Source organism: Dermochelys coriacea, chromosome 7 (assembly GCF_009764565.3).
Source record: "Dermochelys coriacea isolate rDerCor1 chromosome 7, rDerCor1.pri.v4, whole genome shotgun sequence".
In the NCBI taxonomy this organism is placed as follows: domain Eukaryota; kingdom Metazoa; phylum Chordata; order Testudines; family Dermochelyidae; genus Dermochelys; species Dermochelys coriacea.
In genome coordinates this window covers 82,790,585-82,811,171 of record NC_050074.1, presented here as the reverse complement: position 1 = coordinate 82,811,171, position 20,587 = coordinate 82,790,585, and the positions used below count along the sequence as shown (strand labels likewise).

General features: G+C 45.1%; 1 protein-coding gene and 1 long non-coding RNA gene across 2 annotated transcripts in view; one reads left to right on the top strand and one right to left on the bottom strand.

The window, feature by feature from the left end:
* TSPAN15 (tetraspanin 15) overlaps positions 1–8,812 on the bottom strand; it is a 34,622-nt gene extending 25,810 nt beyond the window's left edge. Inside the window, exon 1 of the mRNA XM_038410360.2 lies at positions 8,583–8,812. Coding sequence (XP_038266288.1) covers positions 8,583–8,678 — 96 coding nt within the window. The 5' untranslated portion in view covers positions 8,679–8,812. The remainder of the gene's footprint in view (positions 1–8,582) is intronic.
* Positions 372–19,622, top strand: LOC122461127. Its single transcript, XR_006282876.1, has 3 exons — positions 372–382; positions 1,847–1,849; positions 19,487–19,622. It is a non-coding gene; the product is annotated as an uncharacterized LOC122461127 (long non-coding RNA).
* Positions 19,623–20,587: the final 965 nt, after the last annotated feature.

The following is a 20,587-nucleotide window of genomic DNA, read 5'->3' as shown; positions in this document are numbered from 1 at the left end:
AGGTGTTTCCAGAGCCTTTGATATCTTCTGCCATGTGGAGAGAATCCCATAGTTCTTACTGTGGAAAAGTACAGTAAGAAGATGGTGGTTGGAGTCACATGGACAAGTCACATGTCCATGCATTTCACCTAGTCATTGCAGGAAATTCCATTAAGTGTAATAGGCATCTCCCATGGTTCATTGTCAGTTAAATGTTCTTTTGATGGGCCACTCAATTTGAATAGTACCTCCAAGATGTGCTGGCTAGCTACCTTATGGACGTTCCCCGAGGAGCAAACCTTTGAAATCCAGGTATAGAGCCAGTTATTTATAACTTCAAATACAAAAATGATACATGCATACAAATGGCATAATCATAACCAGCAAATCACTGCGGATCACAGTGCATTTTGGGACAGGGCTAAAATGTCCCATGATGCATTGCTTTCTGTCCCAGCACTCCAGGGTCTTCTGGCTTTTTTTTTTTTGCAGCATTTTTGAAATGGTCCTTCTTTGCTGTGCATCCTGACAACTTTGTGAGAAGGGATGGATCCTGCCCTGCTCGCCTATGTTCTGTTAACTGTCATGAAGACTTTGCGGATGGCAGTGGAGTTCATTGTGAAGTTCTTAACTGAGGAAGACTCACAGGCACCCAACATTCTGCGTGATATGGATAGAGCAACTTTAGATTGCTTTTGGCATTCATAGAGCAGGTGCATAGGGTAGATCATCGCTTTTGGGCTCAGGAAGCAAGCACTGAATGGTGGGATCATATTGTCATGCAGATATTGGATGAGGAGCAGTGACTACAGAACTTTCGGATGCAGAAAGCCACCTTCCTGGAAATGTGTGCAGAGCTCACTACAGATCTGTGGCACAAGGACACCAGAATGAAAGCTGCCCTCTTGCCAGAGAAGCATGTGGCAATCACTGTGTGAAAGCTGGTGACTTCATATTGCTTCCGGTCAGTTGCAAATCAGTTTGGAGTGGGGAAGTGGATGGTTGGCGCTGCATTAATGCAAGTGTGCAGGGCAATAAATCGTGTCCTGGACTGTGACTCTGGGAAATGTGCATGAAATAGTGGGTGGCTTTGCAGAAATGGGTTTCCCTAATGGTGGAGGGGTGACAGATGGCACACATATTCCCATTTGGCACCAGACGACCTTGCGACGGAGTACATTATTAGGAAGGGATACTTCTCCATGGTGTTGCAAGCACTTGTGGATCACCGTGGGCGTTTCATTGACATCTGTGCAGGGTGCTCTGGAACGGTGCATGACGCATACATCTTCAGGAACACTGGCCTGTACAGAAAGCTTCAAGCGGGGACTTTCTTTCCAAACCCAAAAGATTACAGTGGGGGATGTTGAAATGCCCATAGAGATCCTGGGGGATCCTGCATTCCCCTTACAGCCATGGCTCATAAAACCTTACATGGGACACCTGGACAGCAGTAAGGATCGGTTCAACAACAGGCTTAGTAGGTGCCGGATGACAGTTGATTGTGCCTTTGGCAGATTAAAGGCACACTGGTGATGCCTTTATGATAGATTAGGCCTCACTGCAGATAATATTCCCATGGTCATAGCCATGTTCTGTATATTGCATAATCTCTGTGAAGCTAAAGGTGAAAGGTTTGCTCAGGGGTAGAGTGTTGAGGCAGACAGCTTGGCTGCTGCTTTTGAGCAGCCAGATACCAGGGCTGTCAGAGGAGCCCAGAGTGGGATTATTCAAATCAGGGAGGCTTTGAGGCAGCACTTTGACAATGAGCACCAGTAGTATATCTCTGTCAGAGGTGCTTCGATGTTACATTACATGTAGTTTCTAGGGGGCAACGGTGATATTTGGGGCCTTATATTCCAGTAAGGACGTGATTAAACTGCCAGTTCATGTATTGGTAGACTGCTAATATTAATTTGTAGGAAACAAATAAAGATGATTTACTATTATAAAACTTGGCTTTTATTGCACAAGAATCAGCACACACAAACCCACAGATGCTTGGTGGGAAAGGAGGAACCAGAGAAGGACACACTTTCACAACTGTGTGTAGGTCCAGCTATCATTGTGAAGGTTGACAAAGGGGGTCGAGTGAAGGGGAAACCGAGAAGTCCAAGAGAGTGGAAAGGACTGTGTGGGCGGAGTTTGAGGGGCATGGAAAATAGTTCTGAATGTTCTGCAGTGGAGGCGGAGCACTGGTCTGCTCAGTCTGCAGCATTATTAAGGACTGTTAATTATAATTAATTATTATTAAGCATCTGCATTTGCTCCTCCATTACTTTAATCATCCACTCAGTTCTGTCCTTAACAAATGGGTGATTCTCTTTTCTGTCCTGCCATTCGGCTTCCCAGTACTCCTTGTGTTCCCTTTTTCTGCACTGGAGCACTGCAGGACCTCCCAGAACGTCTTCTTTGCTGCATCTTGGGCCTTTCTTGCCTGGTGGAGATGCTCGGCTGGGGTGCCTGGAGTGTTCCTGAAGGCCACATCTGGCGAAGCACAAGAGACAATGCATAGAAGCAGGATTGTTAAATTCACACCCAGCATTGAAATATTTTGGTTAAATATACCTTTTGCAACATTGCCATCACTTTTTCACTGACCCTAGCCAGGCACACGTCTCTGCGAACAGCCCAAGTATGGTGAGTGTTGGTTGGGGTGGGCAGGAGCACTCCACATGGGGAAAAGAGCACACACTCTTTGCAAGGTTCATGGTGCAGCATTCTAGGGACAAATTCTAAAATTCTCCCACACTTTTCACAGGCGGGGGTCATTCTAGCAGACATGTCACTAAGGGTAAGCAGGGAAATGAGGGTACATCTACTCCATGCTCATGGCTTTTGCCCTGCTCCCTATGCTACTCGCCTGTCTGCCGCTTTGGTCCCTGCAAAAGTGGTTGCCGAATGGCGCAGGAAAGTTTCCTACAATGGGGGAAGGAACAAAGCAGCTCTGCCAAGGAACTTTCTGCAGAAGATTACCGAGTACCTCCAGGAAACTTTCCTGGAGATCTCTCTGGAGGATTCCCATGAGATCTCAGCATGCATCAACACCTGGTTCCACTATACCGATTAGCTACACAAGGAAATGTCCAGATCACAGAAACACAGCCAGCCTCCCACATTTCTATATCCTGAACCCACCTCCGGATTACACAAGCCACAGCCACTTACTAGGTGTCTCATCTTCTGCTTCCTGCTCCCCGGAGAGCGACTGCTGAGACTGGCTAGACACCACTGGAGAGGAGAACAGTTCCTGGCTGCCTGCCCCACCGGGCGACCCTGCCAGGAGCTGCACATCCTCGTCTAACTCCATCTCTTCATCAATAACTTCGTCCTCCAGGTTATGTCCTCTTTCCGCTCCCTACAGGCCTGCCAAAGTATCCATGGAGCTCTTGGCATTGGAGGTGGGGTTGCCACTGAGGATAGCATCCAGCTTCTTATAGAAGAGGCAGGTCTTAGGTGAAGCATCTGAGCGATGGTTTGCCTCCCTCGCCTTATGGTATACCTACCTCAACTCCTTTGTCTTCATTCTGCACTGCAGCATGTCCCGATCATAGCCCTTTTTGCACAAGCCTCAAGATATCTGCCCATAGGTATCCCAATTCCTACAGCTCAAGCGCAGCTGGGACTGCACAACCTCCTCTCCCCATATACTGAGCAGATCCAATCGCTCCGCAGTGGTCCAAGCAGGAGAGCGTTTGGTGCAATAACTCGCGAAGGTCACCGAGGAAGAAGTGATGAGACTTCTCCACGCCGAGCCAGCAGGAAATGGAATTTCAAAAATTCTCGGGGCTTCTAAGAGGGGTGGGAGGATGGTTGTTTTCCTGGCTGCAGAGCAGTGGAGTTCAAATTGCTGACCACAGCGGTCAGGATGGGCTTCATGGGACACCTCCTGGAGGCCAATTAAAGAGATGAAATCAAGCCTTGTCTCTACATTGGCACTTTGTCAACAAAAATGTAGAGGAAAAAGACATAACTCTCTTATGAGGGTGGATGAATTTTGTCACCAAATCTGGGCATTTTTCCCAACAAAAGTCACCTCGCAGTGTGTACACACTCACTGTTTTGATTGACAAAGGGCAGTTTTGGCAACAAAACTTGGTGGTGTAGACAAGGCTATCGATAAAACAGACATGTATATTTTGCATCCTGTCCATTCCAAACTGAATTTAAATTTGGCAAATCATATTTTATTCACACCAGAAGTGATTTGGTCTTGTTTGTATTAACTGGATATATATCACCAAAGGATAAGGACATCCTCTGTATTTTTGTGTGTGTGGGAAAGAGTGGAGTCACTTTCCCAAGTGGAAGAAAAAGAAGTTTTTTAAACTACTGGTCCCAGCACTAAATTTACTATTTAATTCACATATAAATGTTTAGGTGTGTCAAGTAATTCTGTGACTATCAGCACTAGTTATTTTCATCTTGAAACCTTGAAGGGGGAAATGGGTTTATTTTAAAACATAATTATGGTTAGAACCTCTGGAAAAACAGCTTTTTGAAATTGTATCAGTGACTAAGATCTTTAGGTTGTACATTAAGGTTGTATTTGTGTTTGCCATGAATTTCAAAACTCAGTTACAGTCTAACAGTGTTGTAAAATGCTTTATGTTCTCATCACACCCACTATTGTTACAAACCTTACTACAGGCCAACCTAGGATGCAGGCCTTGGGAGAAAAGAGAATTGATAATGTTACTACGGCTAGCATAACATAAAAACCTCTTCACATTGGAGAGATAAATTATGCTACTACCTCATTCGCTGGAAGTGTTGGAAATCAATTGTCTAGAAAAGTCAGCAGTTTTTGAACAGAGTTCTAGATGCACAGTTGAAACCATAGCAGTGATAAGTCACACTATTGTTGACCTAGCAACAAATTTATTCATTTTGACAGTCAAAACAAGTTTTTTCAGACTATTTTTATTCTTCTTTGTGCATCTTCAATAATGTTTACAGGAGCAAAAATTAGTTTAATCAAACAGATGTGTCTCAGAAAATCTGTAAAATGTGCATGTCGCAAGCAACAGGATTAGATTTTGAGAGACCCATTTGCTTGATCAAACCCACAAATTAAGAAAAAAAAGTCTTACAATTTACAAATTTTAAACTTATTCTTTAATTAAATGCTCCAGCCCTGACCCATTATTGGAAAAAATCATTAATGTTAAGAGTTAAAAAATATTACGAGAACAGTAATTCTGGTGATTACCAGGAGAAAGAAGGGGTAAAGGTAGCTTTACCTCACCTTTGCCTCAATTCTATGCTGAGACTTCCAGCAGGTGATTTGACCCCTATTGCAGGTTAGCAAAACTCTTGACACCAGAGGAATTTCCAGTTGCCCCAGTTGGCCAGCTTTCTGGCTGCTTTGCAAGTGTACTTAAGAGGGTACTGCCCACAGAAACTAATAGAAGTAATGGGAGGTGAATGTGCTAAGCACAAAACAAAATATAACCCTAACAAAAGGGAAAGTATAGAGCAGTTAAGTACAGTGAATAAAGATTTAAGCAAGTGAGTATAACATACTGAAATTCCTTCACAAGCTAGAAGGGTTGTTCACTACATAGAACAAAACTCTACTCTCGCCAAAGTCAGTGGGATTGTGTCAGCATAACAGAAAAAAGAATGCAGCCTTAGGTACTTATTACACATTTGGACAAGTAAGGAGAGCTGTTTCACTTGACTGGGAGAATGCAGAATTTAGAGGGAAAACAAGCCTGCGACATATTTCAAACAATACATCATACGTTAAAGCTGTGAAAGAAGACAATTATACTAACAAAGGAAGCCCTCTGCGAGAATAAATGCCATCAGCCCCCATCCTTTCCTCCTCCAACAGCTCTTTCATTGTGGCCACTGTCCCACTTTCAAGTTGAAAACTGCCTTCTTAATATATTAATGAGTTAAGCATTTAGATATAAATAAGGTTAAAATAAATAAAATGAAAGGATCACTAAAATATAGATGCCTTGGGAATTCTGTATTTGCAGGTCTGTTATTTATAGTTTTTCTTCTTTTCATTTTTGGAACATTTACAGTCATTTTGTTGAGGGTGGGGTGGCATGGTAAAACCTTCCTGGGCTCTGTGCTGAGGTGACAAGGAGTTATTTAAAGGAAGATACAGTGTGTATAAATTTTCTCCATTAACATACAAATTTAAATTCCGTCTCTTCAGGATTGATTTGTAAACTATATGTTTGCAAACTCCATTCACATAAGCTAATCTTAGCTCACCCGAACATTATTATGAACTAACATTTCTAATTACCAAAACATTCTATCTAATTTCCTTTTAACAACTGTTCCATGGTGTTAGACTGCACCTTATGTATTTTGATATTTGATAGGAGGAACAAGTTTTCCTAGTTGAAAATCCAAGGGGGAGGGAGGGAAGAATTACAAATAAAGACTAAGTTTCTTAAGGTGTTTGAAAGCTACTTTGGTCTGGGCAGGTACTCAGTGATACCAGTGTTGACTTTTCTGTTACTAAGTGGCGTGTTATGCCACACTAGAACAAGCTTACCATGCCAAATGAAAGAGCAGACAAGTAAATGAAGTACAAGTGTGCTTGCTTACAGAAAAAAAGATAATGTGGTGTTTAAGAACAGAAGGCATACCAGTGTATAAATCAATTTACTAGAAACCCTTTGAACACAGAACAAAATCAGTAAAATATTATTAGTAGGACAAGTATCCTAATGTGGGAAGGCAATAATTATTGTTGCCCTGACCTTTTTTTGCAGAAGGTTCTGGTTGCTGGAGTGAAACTAGGAGTCGAAGGAGGAGAAAAGGTTAATTTTCTATTAAAAAACAGAAAAAATAATAAAACAAAAAAGGCTAAAAGATACCTAATAACCAAAAAAGTCTGAACTAAAGGCAATGCGCTTTATGTTCTGATTTTCAGACATCCCTCAAATTGTAGTTGTTTCTTCAAAACAAAACCTAAAGGGATACTACACTATAAAGACTCAGAAACCCAAGGTAACATGTTCTCCCAACTCATGCATTAAAAACAAAAAGCCTTACTTTAAAAATCTATCCCTACTAGGGAAAAATTATCAGATCTTCAAAACAAGAAATGCAGTAGGCTTGACTTTGGAGCTTTTTGAAGACAAAGACAGAAACAAATCTCATCTAGGAATCTGAAATGTCAACATATGTGACATTTCCCAGCACAGAAAACAGTCTGTCAGATTCTACTGTAAATCCAGAACTTCACACCCTGAAAATGGAAATTTGCTAATTTTTTTTTCCTAAATGAGTGTTCACCACTGGTCATTGTTTTCAAATTCAGGATGCATATCAAAGGTGAAGTTGCCATTTTTGAGAAGGACAGACATGTCAGTCAGATTTGGGCTGTAACACCCTGGATGATGTCTCTTTCAACAGAAACTCTATTAGACTAGTTTCAGAGTAGCAGCCGTGTTAGTCTGTATCCGCAAAAAGAAAAGGAGGACTTGTGGCACCTTAAAGACTAACAAATTTATTTGAGCATAAGCTTTCGTGAGCTCCAGCTCACTTCATCGGATCCACTGCATGCATGCGATGAAGTGAGCTGTAGCTCACGAAAGCTTATGCTCAGATAAATTTGTTAGTCTCTAAGGTGCCACAAGTCCTCCTTTCCTTTCTATTAGACTTCTTTCTCTTCACCTAACAAGCCTGAACAATTTTCTTCAGCACTATGAAAGCTGGTCCGCTGCTTTGCACACTAGTATAAATACCACACAGCGGAGTTTGCGTACTACCTTTCCTATGAAAATCAGTAAAAGACATCAAACAACATCGCACGTTCCTCTTTTAAAAGCACAGAACAGAGCAGATGAAATATCACCGAACAGCCCGCGATTAGGATTAACATTGAAATCATCCTACATTAATCAGACACAAAACCACTGATTCTGTAGCGGCTGAAGCCTTTCCCCCTCGTAGCTTTCTTGCTCCCACCTGAGTGTGACAAAGCCATGTGGTGTGGTTAGTGTACGCAACTGATTTTCATGCTACCTGCTACACCCTTCCAGCTCTGGAAGTCGCTAACTGCCAAAACCAGTTGATTATCACCCAGTGACAACCACAAAACCGCACCCCAGAGGCTTCCTACTAGGGCCCGCGGTGCATTGACGCCAGAGATCTCATTCAGTTGCAGAATTCTTCCATGTGCCCATCCACTAAGCCCTGCCCGAGGGGGAAACGTCCCTGGCCTTCGCCGCGTGAGCCCGGCCGGGAACCCACATCCACGCTGAGGAGGACTCGAGAGTCCGCCCCCCCCCCAAAACCCCAGCACAACAACTCCGTCCCGCGGAGCGCGCGGGCAGCTCTCGCCCTTGGGGGGGGGGGGTGTGTTGCCGGTGTGACACTGCCAGGGCGGGAGAGGCGGTGCCCCCCCCCACCCACCCACCCGCCCGGCCCGGGGGCGCTGGGCTCCAGGACCGCACTGACCCCGGCGCCAGCTCGCCTCAGCGCAGCATCTCCAGGCGGGCGCTGTATCCCCCCCCCCCCCCGGGGCAGGGCGGTGACCGCAGCCCTCCCGCGCAGCCGGGTCCCAGCGGGGCTCGGGTCGCTCCTCGCAGCCCGCGCGTGTCCCCGGCCGGCGGCCCCGCGCTCACCCAGAAGAGCGTGGAGTAGGTGACGAGGGTGAACTTGAGGCAGAGGTAGGAGAAGCGCGCACAGTAGCGGATGTTCTCCGAGTCCCCGGCCGCCATCCTGCTCCCCGGGCCCGGCCCGCTTCCTGCTTCTCTCGCCGCCACCTGCAGCGCAGCCCGCGAGCGGCACCCAGCCGGCGGCGGAGTCTCGCCGCCGCGACCAGCACCACTGGGGGGCAGCGGCGCGGGAGCTGTGGCTCAGCTGGGGGCGGGGGACGACCAGGGAGGGATGAGTGAGAGCCGCGGGGGGGTGTCGCTTGGCGGGGAGCGTGCAGCATTGAGAGGGGACACGAGCCGGCCACGTACTTCAAACCCTCCATCCTACATTCAAGCTGCGAAGGAAAACGATTCGACCAGCCCAGGCAGAAGCCCAGGGCTTCTGAGCGCGGAGCCTTTCTGCTCCTAGGACAGGTTTCAGAGTAGCAGCCGTGGTAGGCTGTAGTCGCAAAAAGAAAAGGAGGACGGGGGGCACCTTAGAGCCTAACACATTTATTGCAGCATAAGCTTTCGTGAGCTACCGCTCACTTCATCGGATGCATTTGCAAATGCATGCGATGAAGTGAGCGGTAGCTCACGAAAGCTTATCGCATGCATTTGGAAATGCATTTCCAAATGCATGCGATGAAGGGAGCGGTAGCTCACGAAAGCTTATGCTCAAATAAATGTGTTAGGCTCTAAGGTGGCACCCGCCCTCCTTTTCTTTCTGCTCCTAGCTGAGGAGTTATGGCACGAGTCGTTCAAGAACTTCCAGGATTCTGAGTCACACTGAGTCTTCAGCCATGGCCTGGAGTTTGACAGTGTCCCTTCGCTGCCCCAGGAGCAAACCTTTACCCTGCCTCTAATTTCTAATTGTGGCCCTGGGAGGAACGTAATTACGACCATACTGGGGGCGTCGGGTTCCTTCACAGACAGCCCCTTGGGACTGTCACCTGACGTGCTGAAAATGACCTCTGAGCCTGTTTTCCTTGCCAGCTTGGGACTTCAGGGCCCTGCCTTCTTGAGCGAGACACCCCAGCCTGCTACAAACACAGACCCAGGGTCTGGACCATGCCCCCAAAGCTGCAGGCTTTAAATGAACACAGTTTAGCAGGTTACCTGCCTCCAGCATGCAGACACCCAGCTCCCAATGGGAATCCAAACCCCAAATAAATCCATTTTACTCTGTATAAAGCTTATACAGGGTAAATTCATAAAGTATCCGCTCTCTGTAACACTGACAGAGAGATAGGCACAGCTGTTTGCTCCCCTGGGTATTACTTACTTACTCTGGATTTATTAATAAGCAAAAGTGAGTTTATGAAGTATAAAACCTAGGATTTAAGTGGTTTCAAGTAATAACAGACAGAACAAAGCAAGTCATCAAACAAAATAAACAAAATATGCAAATCTAAGCCTAATACATTAAGAAACTGATTACAGGTAATATCTCACCCTCAGAGATGTTCCAATAAGCTTCTTTCATAGACTAGACTCCTTCCTAGTCTGGACCCAATCCTTTTCCCTGGTACAATCCTTGTCAGTTCCAGCAGACATCTTAGACAGTAAGCAGGGGCTCTCTCATGACTGGCCTCCTTTTGTCCTGTTCCACCTCCTTTTATAGCTTTGGCACCAGGTGGGAATCTTTTGTCTCCCTGGGTCCCCACCCCTCCTAAATGGAAAAGTGTCAGATTTAAGATGGATTCCAGTATCATGTGACATGGTCACATGTCCCGTGAGACCCCAGCCTCCATTCTTCCTGGGTTGGCCCACACATACACAAGACGGTTTGCAAGTAAACAGAGCCATTCACTGTTCATTGATTCTGAAGCACTTTTAATGGCTTCCACTTAATACATTTACATCAGTAATAAAAGTTTATATCTTATTCTCCTAACTCCAGACATAGAAATAATACGTGCAAACAAATAGGATGAACACACTCAGTAGATCATAAGCTTTGTAACAATATCTTACAAGAGACCTTTTGCATAAAGCATAGTCCAGTTGCATTATATTCACATTCATAAACATATTTTCATAAAGCATATGGAGTGCAACATCACACTGGATCAGACCAAAGGTCAATCTAGCCCAGTATCCTGCGTTCTGACAGTGGCCAATGCCAGGTGCCCCAGAGGGAATGAACAGAACAGGTAATCATCAAGTGATCCATGCCCTGTCATCCATTCCCAGCTTCTGGCAAACAGAGGTTAGGGACACCATCCATGCCCATCCTGGCTAATAGCCATTGATGGACCTATCCGCTGCTGGAATACTCACCTTACCCAACCAAAGCTTCCACTTATTTCTTCTGAGCATTCACCACTCTGGGTAATGGGAGTTTTGCATCTCCATATTCTGCATACTGGAACTTTGGTGCATGCAATGCTGCATACATAGGGTTGCCAACCCTCCAGGATTGTCCTGGAGTCTCCAGGAATTAAAAATTAATCTTTAATTAAAAAAAAGAACAGGAGTACTTGTGGCACCTTAGAGACTAACAAATTTATTAGAGCATAAGCTTTCATGGGCTACAGCCCACTTCATCAGATACATAGAATGGAAAGTATAGTAAGAAGATATAGATATATATATAGATATAGATATACACATACAGGAAAGTGGAAGTTGCCATACAAACTGTAAGAGGCTAATTAATTAAGATGAGCTATTATCTGCAGGAGAAAAAAACTTTTGTAGTGATAATCAAGATGGCAGGCACTCCTGTTCTTTTTGCAGATACAGACTAACATGGCTGCTACTCTGAAACCTATCTTTAATTAAAGATAATGTTATGTGATGAAACCTCGAGGAATTTGTGTAACCAAAGATGGTAACCCTATTCATCCACAAAGCTATAGGTTGAGTTGAAGTCACGGGAAACTTGGCCCATTGTTATTGTTTTCTTAATCCCCTACTGTTCCATTTAGTTATTCTTTATAAAATATTTGAACATATAAAGTCCTACATATGTGCTAAATATTCTTATTCCTAAGAAATTTATCAGCTCTTCAAAACAAAACTGGAAAACAAAAGAAAACAAAGCTTCTCAGCTGAGCAGCCCAACAATAACAATTATTTCCAGTCATGGGTACATGAATACACAAATTGCATTATTCCTCCATTTTGCCAGCTTTCTCCATTCTCCAAAGCAAACGGAATATTAATATTTACAAGAACCCTGTTCTCAAATATGAAGCTGACTATCCAAATATTAAGCCTAAAAGACATAACAACAACAACAACTGAGTTGGTTGGAGAAATTTCAGCGGAACCATATTCCGTCAGAATATGCAGGTCTGTCTAAATCAAAATGCTTTGTGAAATTGACCTAATTTTGCTGGAATTTCATTTCAGAAGAAACAAAAAAAAATAGTTCCAACAATGTTGAAACATCTCAACTTGACATTTTTGTGCATGAAATACTTTGATATTTTGTTTTGAAACAATTTTTCACATTTTTTATCTTGTATAAATAATATTATGTAAAAAAGTCAAACTCGAAATGAAACTTGTTAAAACAAAACATATTGTTTGACCTGAAACAAATTTTTTTTTTCAGAATTTTCCTTCAGGTAATCTCAAAATTTTTGGTTTTCATTCCAATTCAGAACAAAGCCAGATTTCAAAGTGTCAAAATCCATCATGAATTAGAACGTGCATCATCCACAGAGCTTTAGTAACTATTCAGCAGTGTTTCCTGAGTTTAGCAATATATCCTGTGCAGTTGACAATTACCCGTTTTAAGACACTGTTAACACAAATATTTAAGGCCAAATTTTCAGCTATACCCTTTGCTTTTCCCTCCAAAAATATATACATTAATGTTTGCACCTAAAAACTACATACACAAACACAGGTACATATCCAATTTTGTGAACATAAACATAAATGTATTTTTGTGATCTAAAAATTATGGGTCAGCCTGAGGTTAACTGAACATGGCCCCACATATTTAAATCTTGTAAGCACAAGAAATTTGCTTTAATGGGACTACTCAGTGCATAATGCTAATCATCTACCTAACTCTTTGTAAAATAGGAAACTTTGATTGTAAGTTCTTTGGAGGAGAGACTGTTCTTTTGTAATGTGTGTAAAATGCTTGCTACAATGGATCTCTAAGCACCTGCAATTAATCATTTGTCTTTCACTATTATTGTGCATTATAATATGTAATAATGTCTGCTATTCTACATAATAAAAGGCACCAATCCTGTAATTTACAACATGTGAGCGCAGCAGTCCACCAATACATTGTAAATTGAAGGATTGGTGCCAAAGTTACTAGTTTGGAGCCACAGCAATCGTATTGGTCATGTTTCAGAGTAGCAGCCGTGTTAGTCTGTATTCGCAAAAAAGAAAAGGAGTACTTGTGACACCTTAGAGACTAACAAATTTATTTGAGCATAAGCTTTCGGTTGCATCCGATGAAGTGAGCTGTAGCTCACGAAAGCTTATGCTCAAATAAATTTGTTAGTCTCTAAGGTGCCACAAGTACTCCTTTTCTTTTTTGCGTATCAGTCATGTGCTCTAGCATTCTCAGCTAAGCAGATGCTTATCCCAAGTCTTACTAATGTGAGAAACAGCAAGCATTAATCGTTATACAATAGTCATCCTTCTGAAATTAAAAAGGTTCAATGTTTTCATAATCTCTTGCCCTTTTCTTCAAGATTTGCAGTCAGTCATTATCACTTTGTCATATACTTATGACAAACTGGTAATATTAAAGACCTTAGCTTTTAACACTACAAAATCATTAGCTATGTATTACGCTGTATATTTATAGATTAATCAATTATGTAAAATCTCAATAATTTCCCTGGAATCCTTTGATCCTATATACAATACTGAACCACGTTTGCTTCTGGAAGAAGAACGGTCCAGCCTGCATGCCAGCCAAAGAATACGTCATCCATTTATACAGATCTATCAATAAGATGAATACTTATAAAAAAGCTGTATTACATCTCCTAAAATGTGAAGAACAATAATTTTCAAACTAATGCACAAAAGATTTACCTGTATTTCTCCTATTATTGTTAGTGGAAATTACACTTTGAAATCTCCCATACATTTATGGAAGAATGTGTGAAATGTAGCATTGGTATGTATGTTAAAGTTCTAGTATTTATTTACACACACACACACACACACACACACACACACACACACACACATACACACACCCTGCAAAAAAATAAGGCTTCCAGATCACATTCTTAATATTTTATTTAATTATTATGCCTGAAATCTGCCAGTCAGATGCTGTTCAATAAAATTACATTGCATTTTATACCAATCCTTTACATTAAAATCTACTCTATTATATACTTCATCTAAATCTGAACACACATTTCTTTTTTATATAATTTTTTCCTTAGGTTTTTTTTTTTAAATAAATTAACAGTTTTAGTTTTACTACTTTCAAATCCTGCCCTCATCTCATCTTTCATATAACCTCTGATTTTTGCAAATGAAACTTCAAAGTATGACATGCTGGAAGGAGAATTGGCAAAATTGGACCACCCCTGCTCCAGTTGTCTTTAGTGGGAAAAGGAGCAGGCCCAATTTTACAAAACAGGTTTCTGATAAACTGTGCCCTGGTCTACACTCGGGGGGGAGAGGGGGGGAAGAATCGATCTAAGTTACGCAACTTCAGCCACGTGAATAACATAGCTGAAGTAGACGTACTTAGATCTGCTTACCGTGGTGTCTTCACCATGGTGAGTTGACTGCTGCCGCTCCCCCATCAACTCCACCTGCACCTCTCACCGCGGTGGAGTACAGGAGTCAACAGGACAGCACTCAGGGATCGATTTATCGTATCTCAATCCCCACTGGATTGATCGCTGCCCACCGATCTGGCGGGTAGTATAGACATGCCCTGTGTTTCTGCTTGAAAATAATAGAGTAATCCATGCCCAAAGCCGTATGTGAACAACGTATATATAATTCACAGTAAACAATTATATTCATGAGCAAATATAACACAGAGGTGATGTAAATAGTGGAATAAGTACATTTAAATTGGTATAAGTTACATGCTGCAGGGTTAGAAGAGTATGGTGTAACAGGGAAAACTACTAACATGATGGCTTAAGTGTTAAAGTAGCCTTTCCTATTTTAGCCTTAGGTAGAAGGCATTGCAGTACGTCCGCCTAGAAATAATAAAGGCATGGATCATAATGTGTAGGGCCCTGTCTATATACAAAAGTCCTACTGCTTTAACTGTACCAGTAAAATTAAAGTAATACAATCCCTCCAGCGCGGACACACTTATATCAGTATAGAAGTGCTTATAACAGTTTAGTTTATTCTTCTACAAAAAGAGGAATACACTACACTGTATAAGCACACTTCCACCAGTATAACTCCATTTTCACCAGCAGTTGTACTGATATAACTACATTGTTAATAAAATCACATCCCTAACCAACATAGTTATACTCACACAAAAACTGTGTAGGCCAGCCCTACACTTAGGTAAGAGAGAGGAAGGAGTATAAACTTTGTGAAGCTCCCAGTGGTGACACAAAAGTATGAGTACCAACCTCAGGGCAGACTGTTAAAAACCAGGACACAAACCCCTAATTGGTCATGAGTTCTAAACTTAGATTTCACCAACCAATTGCACCAAGAGCAAACTCCTCAGTCACTTTAACCACCTTAACATAAAGTCACAAACAGTCCCATTGGATACTCTGGTTTGTCTTGCCACCCAGCTAAGCATCTCTTTGTGACTAGGGTTACCATATTTCAAGTTCCCCAAAAGAGGACACTGCTGGAGGAGGGGAGAAATAGGGGAGATCGGGGGGGATGATGACAGTTGGCATGCTGGAGGGAGTACTTGCAGCAGGGTGCTCACTGGAGATGGGGGGCAGGGCGACTGCTGCAAGCCCAGGATGCAGCAACAGCCATCAGTCAGCACCCCCTGTGGGACCCGTTCCTCAGAGCTGAGAGCTGGGGTAGGGTGGGGGGCAGGATCCAGTACCTGTGGCTTGTAGGGGAATGGACCAATCAGCTGCAGATGCAGTGGAGCGACCAATCAGGAAGCAGACCAATTGAGGCCAGCTTTTCTGGTCTGCAAAAACACTGGACTTTGCCTGTTATTTTTAAAATCTCTCCCTTACCCACCCATTCCACCCCCACTCACCCCTGCCCTGGACAGAGAAAGGTGGCTACAAAAAGAGGCTGTGTCTGGGAAAACCCAGATGTATGATAACCCTATCTGCAGAGGTGAAAGTAAGCCGGCAAGAGCCAGTACACCATACTGGACTGGCTTCCCCAGGCTGCAATTTAAAGGGCCTGGGACTCCCAGCAGCGGCTGGAGCCCTGGACTCTTTAATTTACCTCCAGAGCCCCGCTGCCAGAGCCCTGGGGTAGCAGCGGCAGCCGGGACCCCTGGGGCTCCATCAGCAATTTAAAGGGCTCAGGGCTCCACTGCGATAGTGGCAGTGTCCCTTTAAATCACCACCGGAACCCCACAGCCGCTACCCCAGGGCTCTGGAAGGAGGGATCAGGCGGCGATTTAAAGGGCCCGGGGCTCTGCTGTGGTAGTGGCGGCTGGGGCCCTGGGCCCTTTAAATGGCCCAAGAGCCCGGGGGCTCCCAGCCGCCTCTGCAACTGGTAGTTCCAGCAGTGATTTAAAGGGCCCAGGGCTCCCAGCCACCACAACAGCTGGACCCCAGGGCCCTTTAAATCGAGAGGTTTTAGTTTTAGTCTCACACGAAGACGATAGCGGTAGCCAATGCTATAGTAAATAACATGAAAACTTTTTAAATAGAAAAAGGAAATTAAAGAGTTATTGACAAGGTTAAAGCAAGCAGACACACAAATAAGTTAGTCTTAGGGCATGTCTACACTGGCAGAGTTACAGCGCCAGCAGTTACAGCGCCACTCAGAAAGCACTGAAGGAAAACTGATGTTGTGCGTTCATGCTGTCAGCTGCCTGCACAATAGCGTGTTCACACTTGTGGTACGTGCAGTGGTATTCAGAGCGGTGCACTCTGGGGAGCTATCCCACAGAGCATTTCTTCCTCTTCTGCCACTAAGAGTTGTGGGAAGACGGAGGGGGGGTCACGGGGCATCCTGGGTCCTGTCCCAAGATGGATTGCTTCACATCCCAGCAATTCCTGTGCATCCATCCACATTTGATGCCATTTTTCAACAGTTCGTGTACTGCACGCCCTGCCTCTTTGGGCTGCAGGAATGGATCTCTAACCGCTGACCAGTGGGCTGCTCGCTCTGACCAACACGGTTATTCCTTAAACTACAAAGGCAAGAGGAGTGCGACATTGATCTTGCCACACGTAGTAGCTACGACACGAGATTGCTTGTGGCATTCATGGAGGTGCTGACCACAGTGGAACGCTGCTTTTGGGCTTGGGAAACAAGCACTGAGTGGTGGGATCACATCGTGATGCACATCTGGGATAACAAGCAGTGGCTGCAGAACTTTTGGATGAGGAAAGCCACATTCATGGGCCTTTGTGATGAGTTCGCCCCAGCCCTGTGGTGCAAGGACACAAGAACGAGAGCTGCCCTGCCATTGAAGAAGCACATGGCAATTGCACTGTGGAAGCTGGCTACTCCAGACGGCTACCGATTGGTCGCTAACCAGTTCGGAGTGAAAAATTCGACAGTTGGACTTCTGTTGATGGAAGTGTGCAGGGCTATTAATCGCATCCTGCTCCAGAAGACCATGACTCTGGGCAACATGCATGACATTGTGGATGGCTTTGCACAAATGGGCTTCACTAACTGCACAAGGACGATAGATGGCTCGCACATTCCAATTCTAGCACCAGACCACCTAGCCACCGAGTACGTTAATCACAAGGGGTATTTCTCAATGGCTCTCCAGGTGCTTGTGGATCACCGTGGGCATTTCACAGACATTAACTCAGGCTGGTCCGGAAAGGTGCATGACACATGCATCTTTTGGAACACAGGCCTGTTCAGGAAGCTGCAAGCAGGGACTTTCTTCCCGGACCAGAAGATCACTGTAGGGGAAGTCAAAATGCCCACTGTGATCCTGGGAGACCCTGCCTACCCCTTAATGTGATGGCTTAGGAAGCCATACATGGGTCAGCTTGATAGCAGCAAGGAGCAGTTCAACAACAGGCTGAGCAAGTGCAGAATGACTGTTGAGTGTGCTTTTGGCCATTTAAAGGCCCTATGGCGCTGCCTCGATGGGAAGCTGGACCTGGCCAATGACAATATTCCTATGATTATAGCCACATGCTGTACGCTCCATAATATTTGTGAAGGAAAGGATTAAAGCTTCACTCAGTCCTGGACCGCTGAGGCTCAGCGCCTGGAGGCTGATTTTGAGCAGCCAGAGACCAGGGCTATTAGAGGGGCACAGCACGGGGCCATAAGGATCAGGGATGCCTTGAGGCAGCCATTTGATCTCCTGTTTGTGCTGAAAGCCACTAATATTTGTTGCTATGTTCAGGAGTGCAGGGCTTGTAATGCTAGGAGGTGACTGTGATTGGTGCAGACGATGCAATATGAAGGTTTAACATAATTGTCTGCTACTTTGCAGGGCTCTGTTTGCTTTCAATTAGTAGAATAAAGATTGCTTTCAAACCCATGCCATTCTTTTATCAAAAAACAACTGGAGGGGAGCGTCAAACCAAAAAAAAAAAAAAAAAAACCATCGGCAGTGAGGGGGATGGGGGAAGGGAAGGTCCCAGGAGAAGGTGGGGTCCCGGGACATCTAAAGATTTGTGTATGTCCAGGTATCATCTCCAACCTTCTCCTTTGGAGTAAAGTGCAGCAGGTGCTGTACTTCAGCAGGGCCAAACTTCAGAGGGATGGATGTTGAGTGCAGTGGGAGTCCACAGTGCTAAACTGTGAGCGGGGAGGAGTGGAATGCTGTGGATATAGACTGCAGTCAGAAGAGTGTGTTGGTGTTGTCGGGGGGGGAGCGGGAGCACAGAAAAGAGCTTGTGATTGCGACAGTGACTGCAGGAGAGGGTGGGCGCGGAGCTCCTCGGTTTGCAGAGCTAGCCTCGCCCAGAGCATGTCTGCTTGGTGCTCCATAACCTTTAAGAGCCGCTCCGCGGCTTCATTCTGGCATGCCTTGTTCTCCTTTCAGTCCCTCTTCTCGCTGTCCAGCCACTCCTTCAAATCCTGTTTCCTAGTGGTTGAGTGCATCATAACATCACGCAGAAAGTCCTCCTTAGTTCTTCTCGGCCACTTTCTAATTCTGCACAGCCTTTCTGCCACTGATAAAGAGGGAGGCTGGGCTCCCAAGGTCATCTCTGTGAAGTTTAAAACACAACATTTTACAGAAGCAGCATTGTTTGCAACACAGAGAACAGTGATTCAGTGATTTAAAACACAGCCAGTACTCACACACCTGTCACTAACTGGCTGATCCCAGACAAGCACACATGAGCCACAAGACCCCCAAAATGGTGAGTAGCCACAGGGGGAGGGAAAATCACTTTTCCCGGACCCTGCTGTACACTGGGCACATGGCTGTTGGGGAGAACCAGCACTGTAGGGGCGGCCTGATAATCATTCCTGTCCCCACACTTTCCACAGGATGTGATCATTATAGAAGATATCCCATTCCTGAGGGTGAGCAGGGAATCAAGAGAGGGTCTTCTCCAAACCTGCAGCTTCCTCCTTGGCCCCTATGCGGCTCACCTGTGTGCAGCAATGGCCTCCCCCACCATCACCACCCTGTGACGGCACAGTAGTGCGGGAAAGTTACTGTTAATGGGCCAAGAAACAAAGCAGCTCTGCCAAAGAAACTGCGGCAGCGGATTGCCCAGTATCTCCAGGACAATTTCTTGGAGATCTGAGAGAGATTCCCATGAAGTGAGGGAGTCAATCAACAGCCTGTTCCACTGCTCAGACTAGGCATGCAGTGGAAGACAAGACTGCTTTCTGCAACCCTCCTGAACCCAATAACTCGCTTCAGCTATTCACAAAATCAAATCCACTTGCCAGGGGCCTCCTCTCCTGTTTGCGCTTCACCAAGCTCTGACAGCTGTGACTGGCTAGCCTCCTCTGGGGTAGAAAAGAGCTCCTCGCTGCATGCATCTCTGACCTCCAAGTCATCCTCTGCCTCTGGGTCCCCCTCCCGCTCCACACCCTTGTCCAAGATTTCCTCCTCCTGGCTTGGTCCACTCTCGACTGGCATGCAAGCCACCGAAGTATCCACCGTGGCCTTTGCCATGGCGGTGGGGTCGCCACTGAGTATTGTGTCCAGCTCTTTGTAGAACCGGCAGCTCATGGGCACAGCACCGGAGTGGCAGTTTGCCTCCCACATCTTGTGGTAGGCGTTCCGCAGCTCCTTCACATTGACCCTGAACTGCAGTGTGTCCCAGTCACACACTGCAGTGCAGGGTCAATATGAAGGAGCTGTGGAACGGCCTCTCTGTCATGCATCATGAAATCTATTGGTAGGTATCATAATTCCTACTGCTGGAGCACAGCTGGGACTGGACAGCCTCCTCTCCCCAAATGCTGATGAGGTCCAGCAGCTTGGCATTGCTCCAACTGGGGGATCGCCTGGTGCATGGAGCAGACGCGGCCACCTGGAAAGATGCGCTGATGCCACTGCATGCATCACTGAGCAAATAGGAAGGGAACTTTCAAAATTTCAAAGGAATGTATGGAGTGGGGATGACGATTGGTCACCTGAAGGCAGGACAGTAGAGTTCAAACCGATGACCAGAGAGGTGACAACAGGCATTGTGGGACACCTCCCGGAGGCCAATCGCAGCACTGTAATGGACCACGGTGTCTACACTGGCACTGCAATACTGTAGTCCCGGCGCAGAAAGCTGTACGCCTCTTGTTGGGGTGGTTTTTTTAAAGCGCTGCACCTGTGCAGTTTCTGTGCACTAAGTGACTTGACAGTGTGTACACCTCAGGAGTTACAGCGCAGAAAGCTGTTTTACTGCACAGAAACTTGCCAATGCAGACAGGGCCTGTCAAGGTTCCTTCCCCACTCTGAACTCTAGGGTACA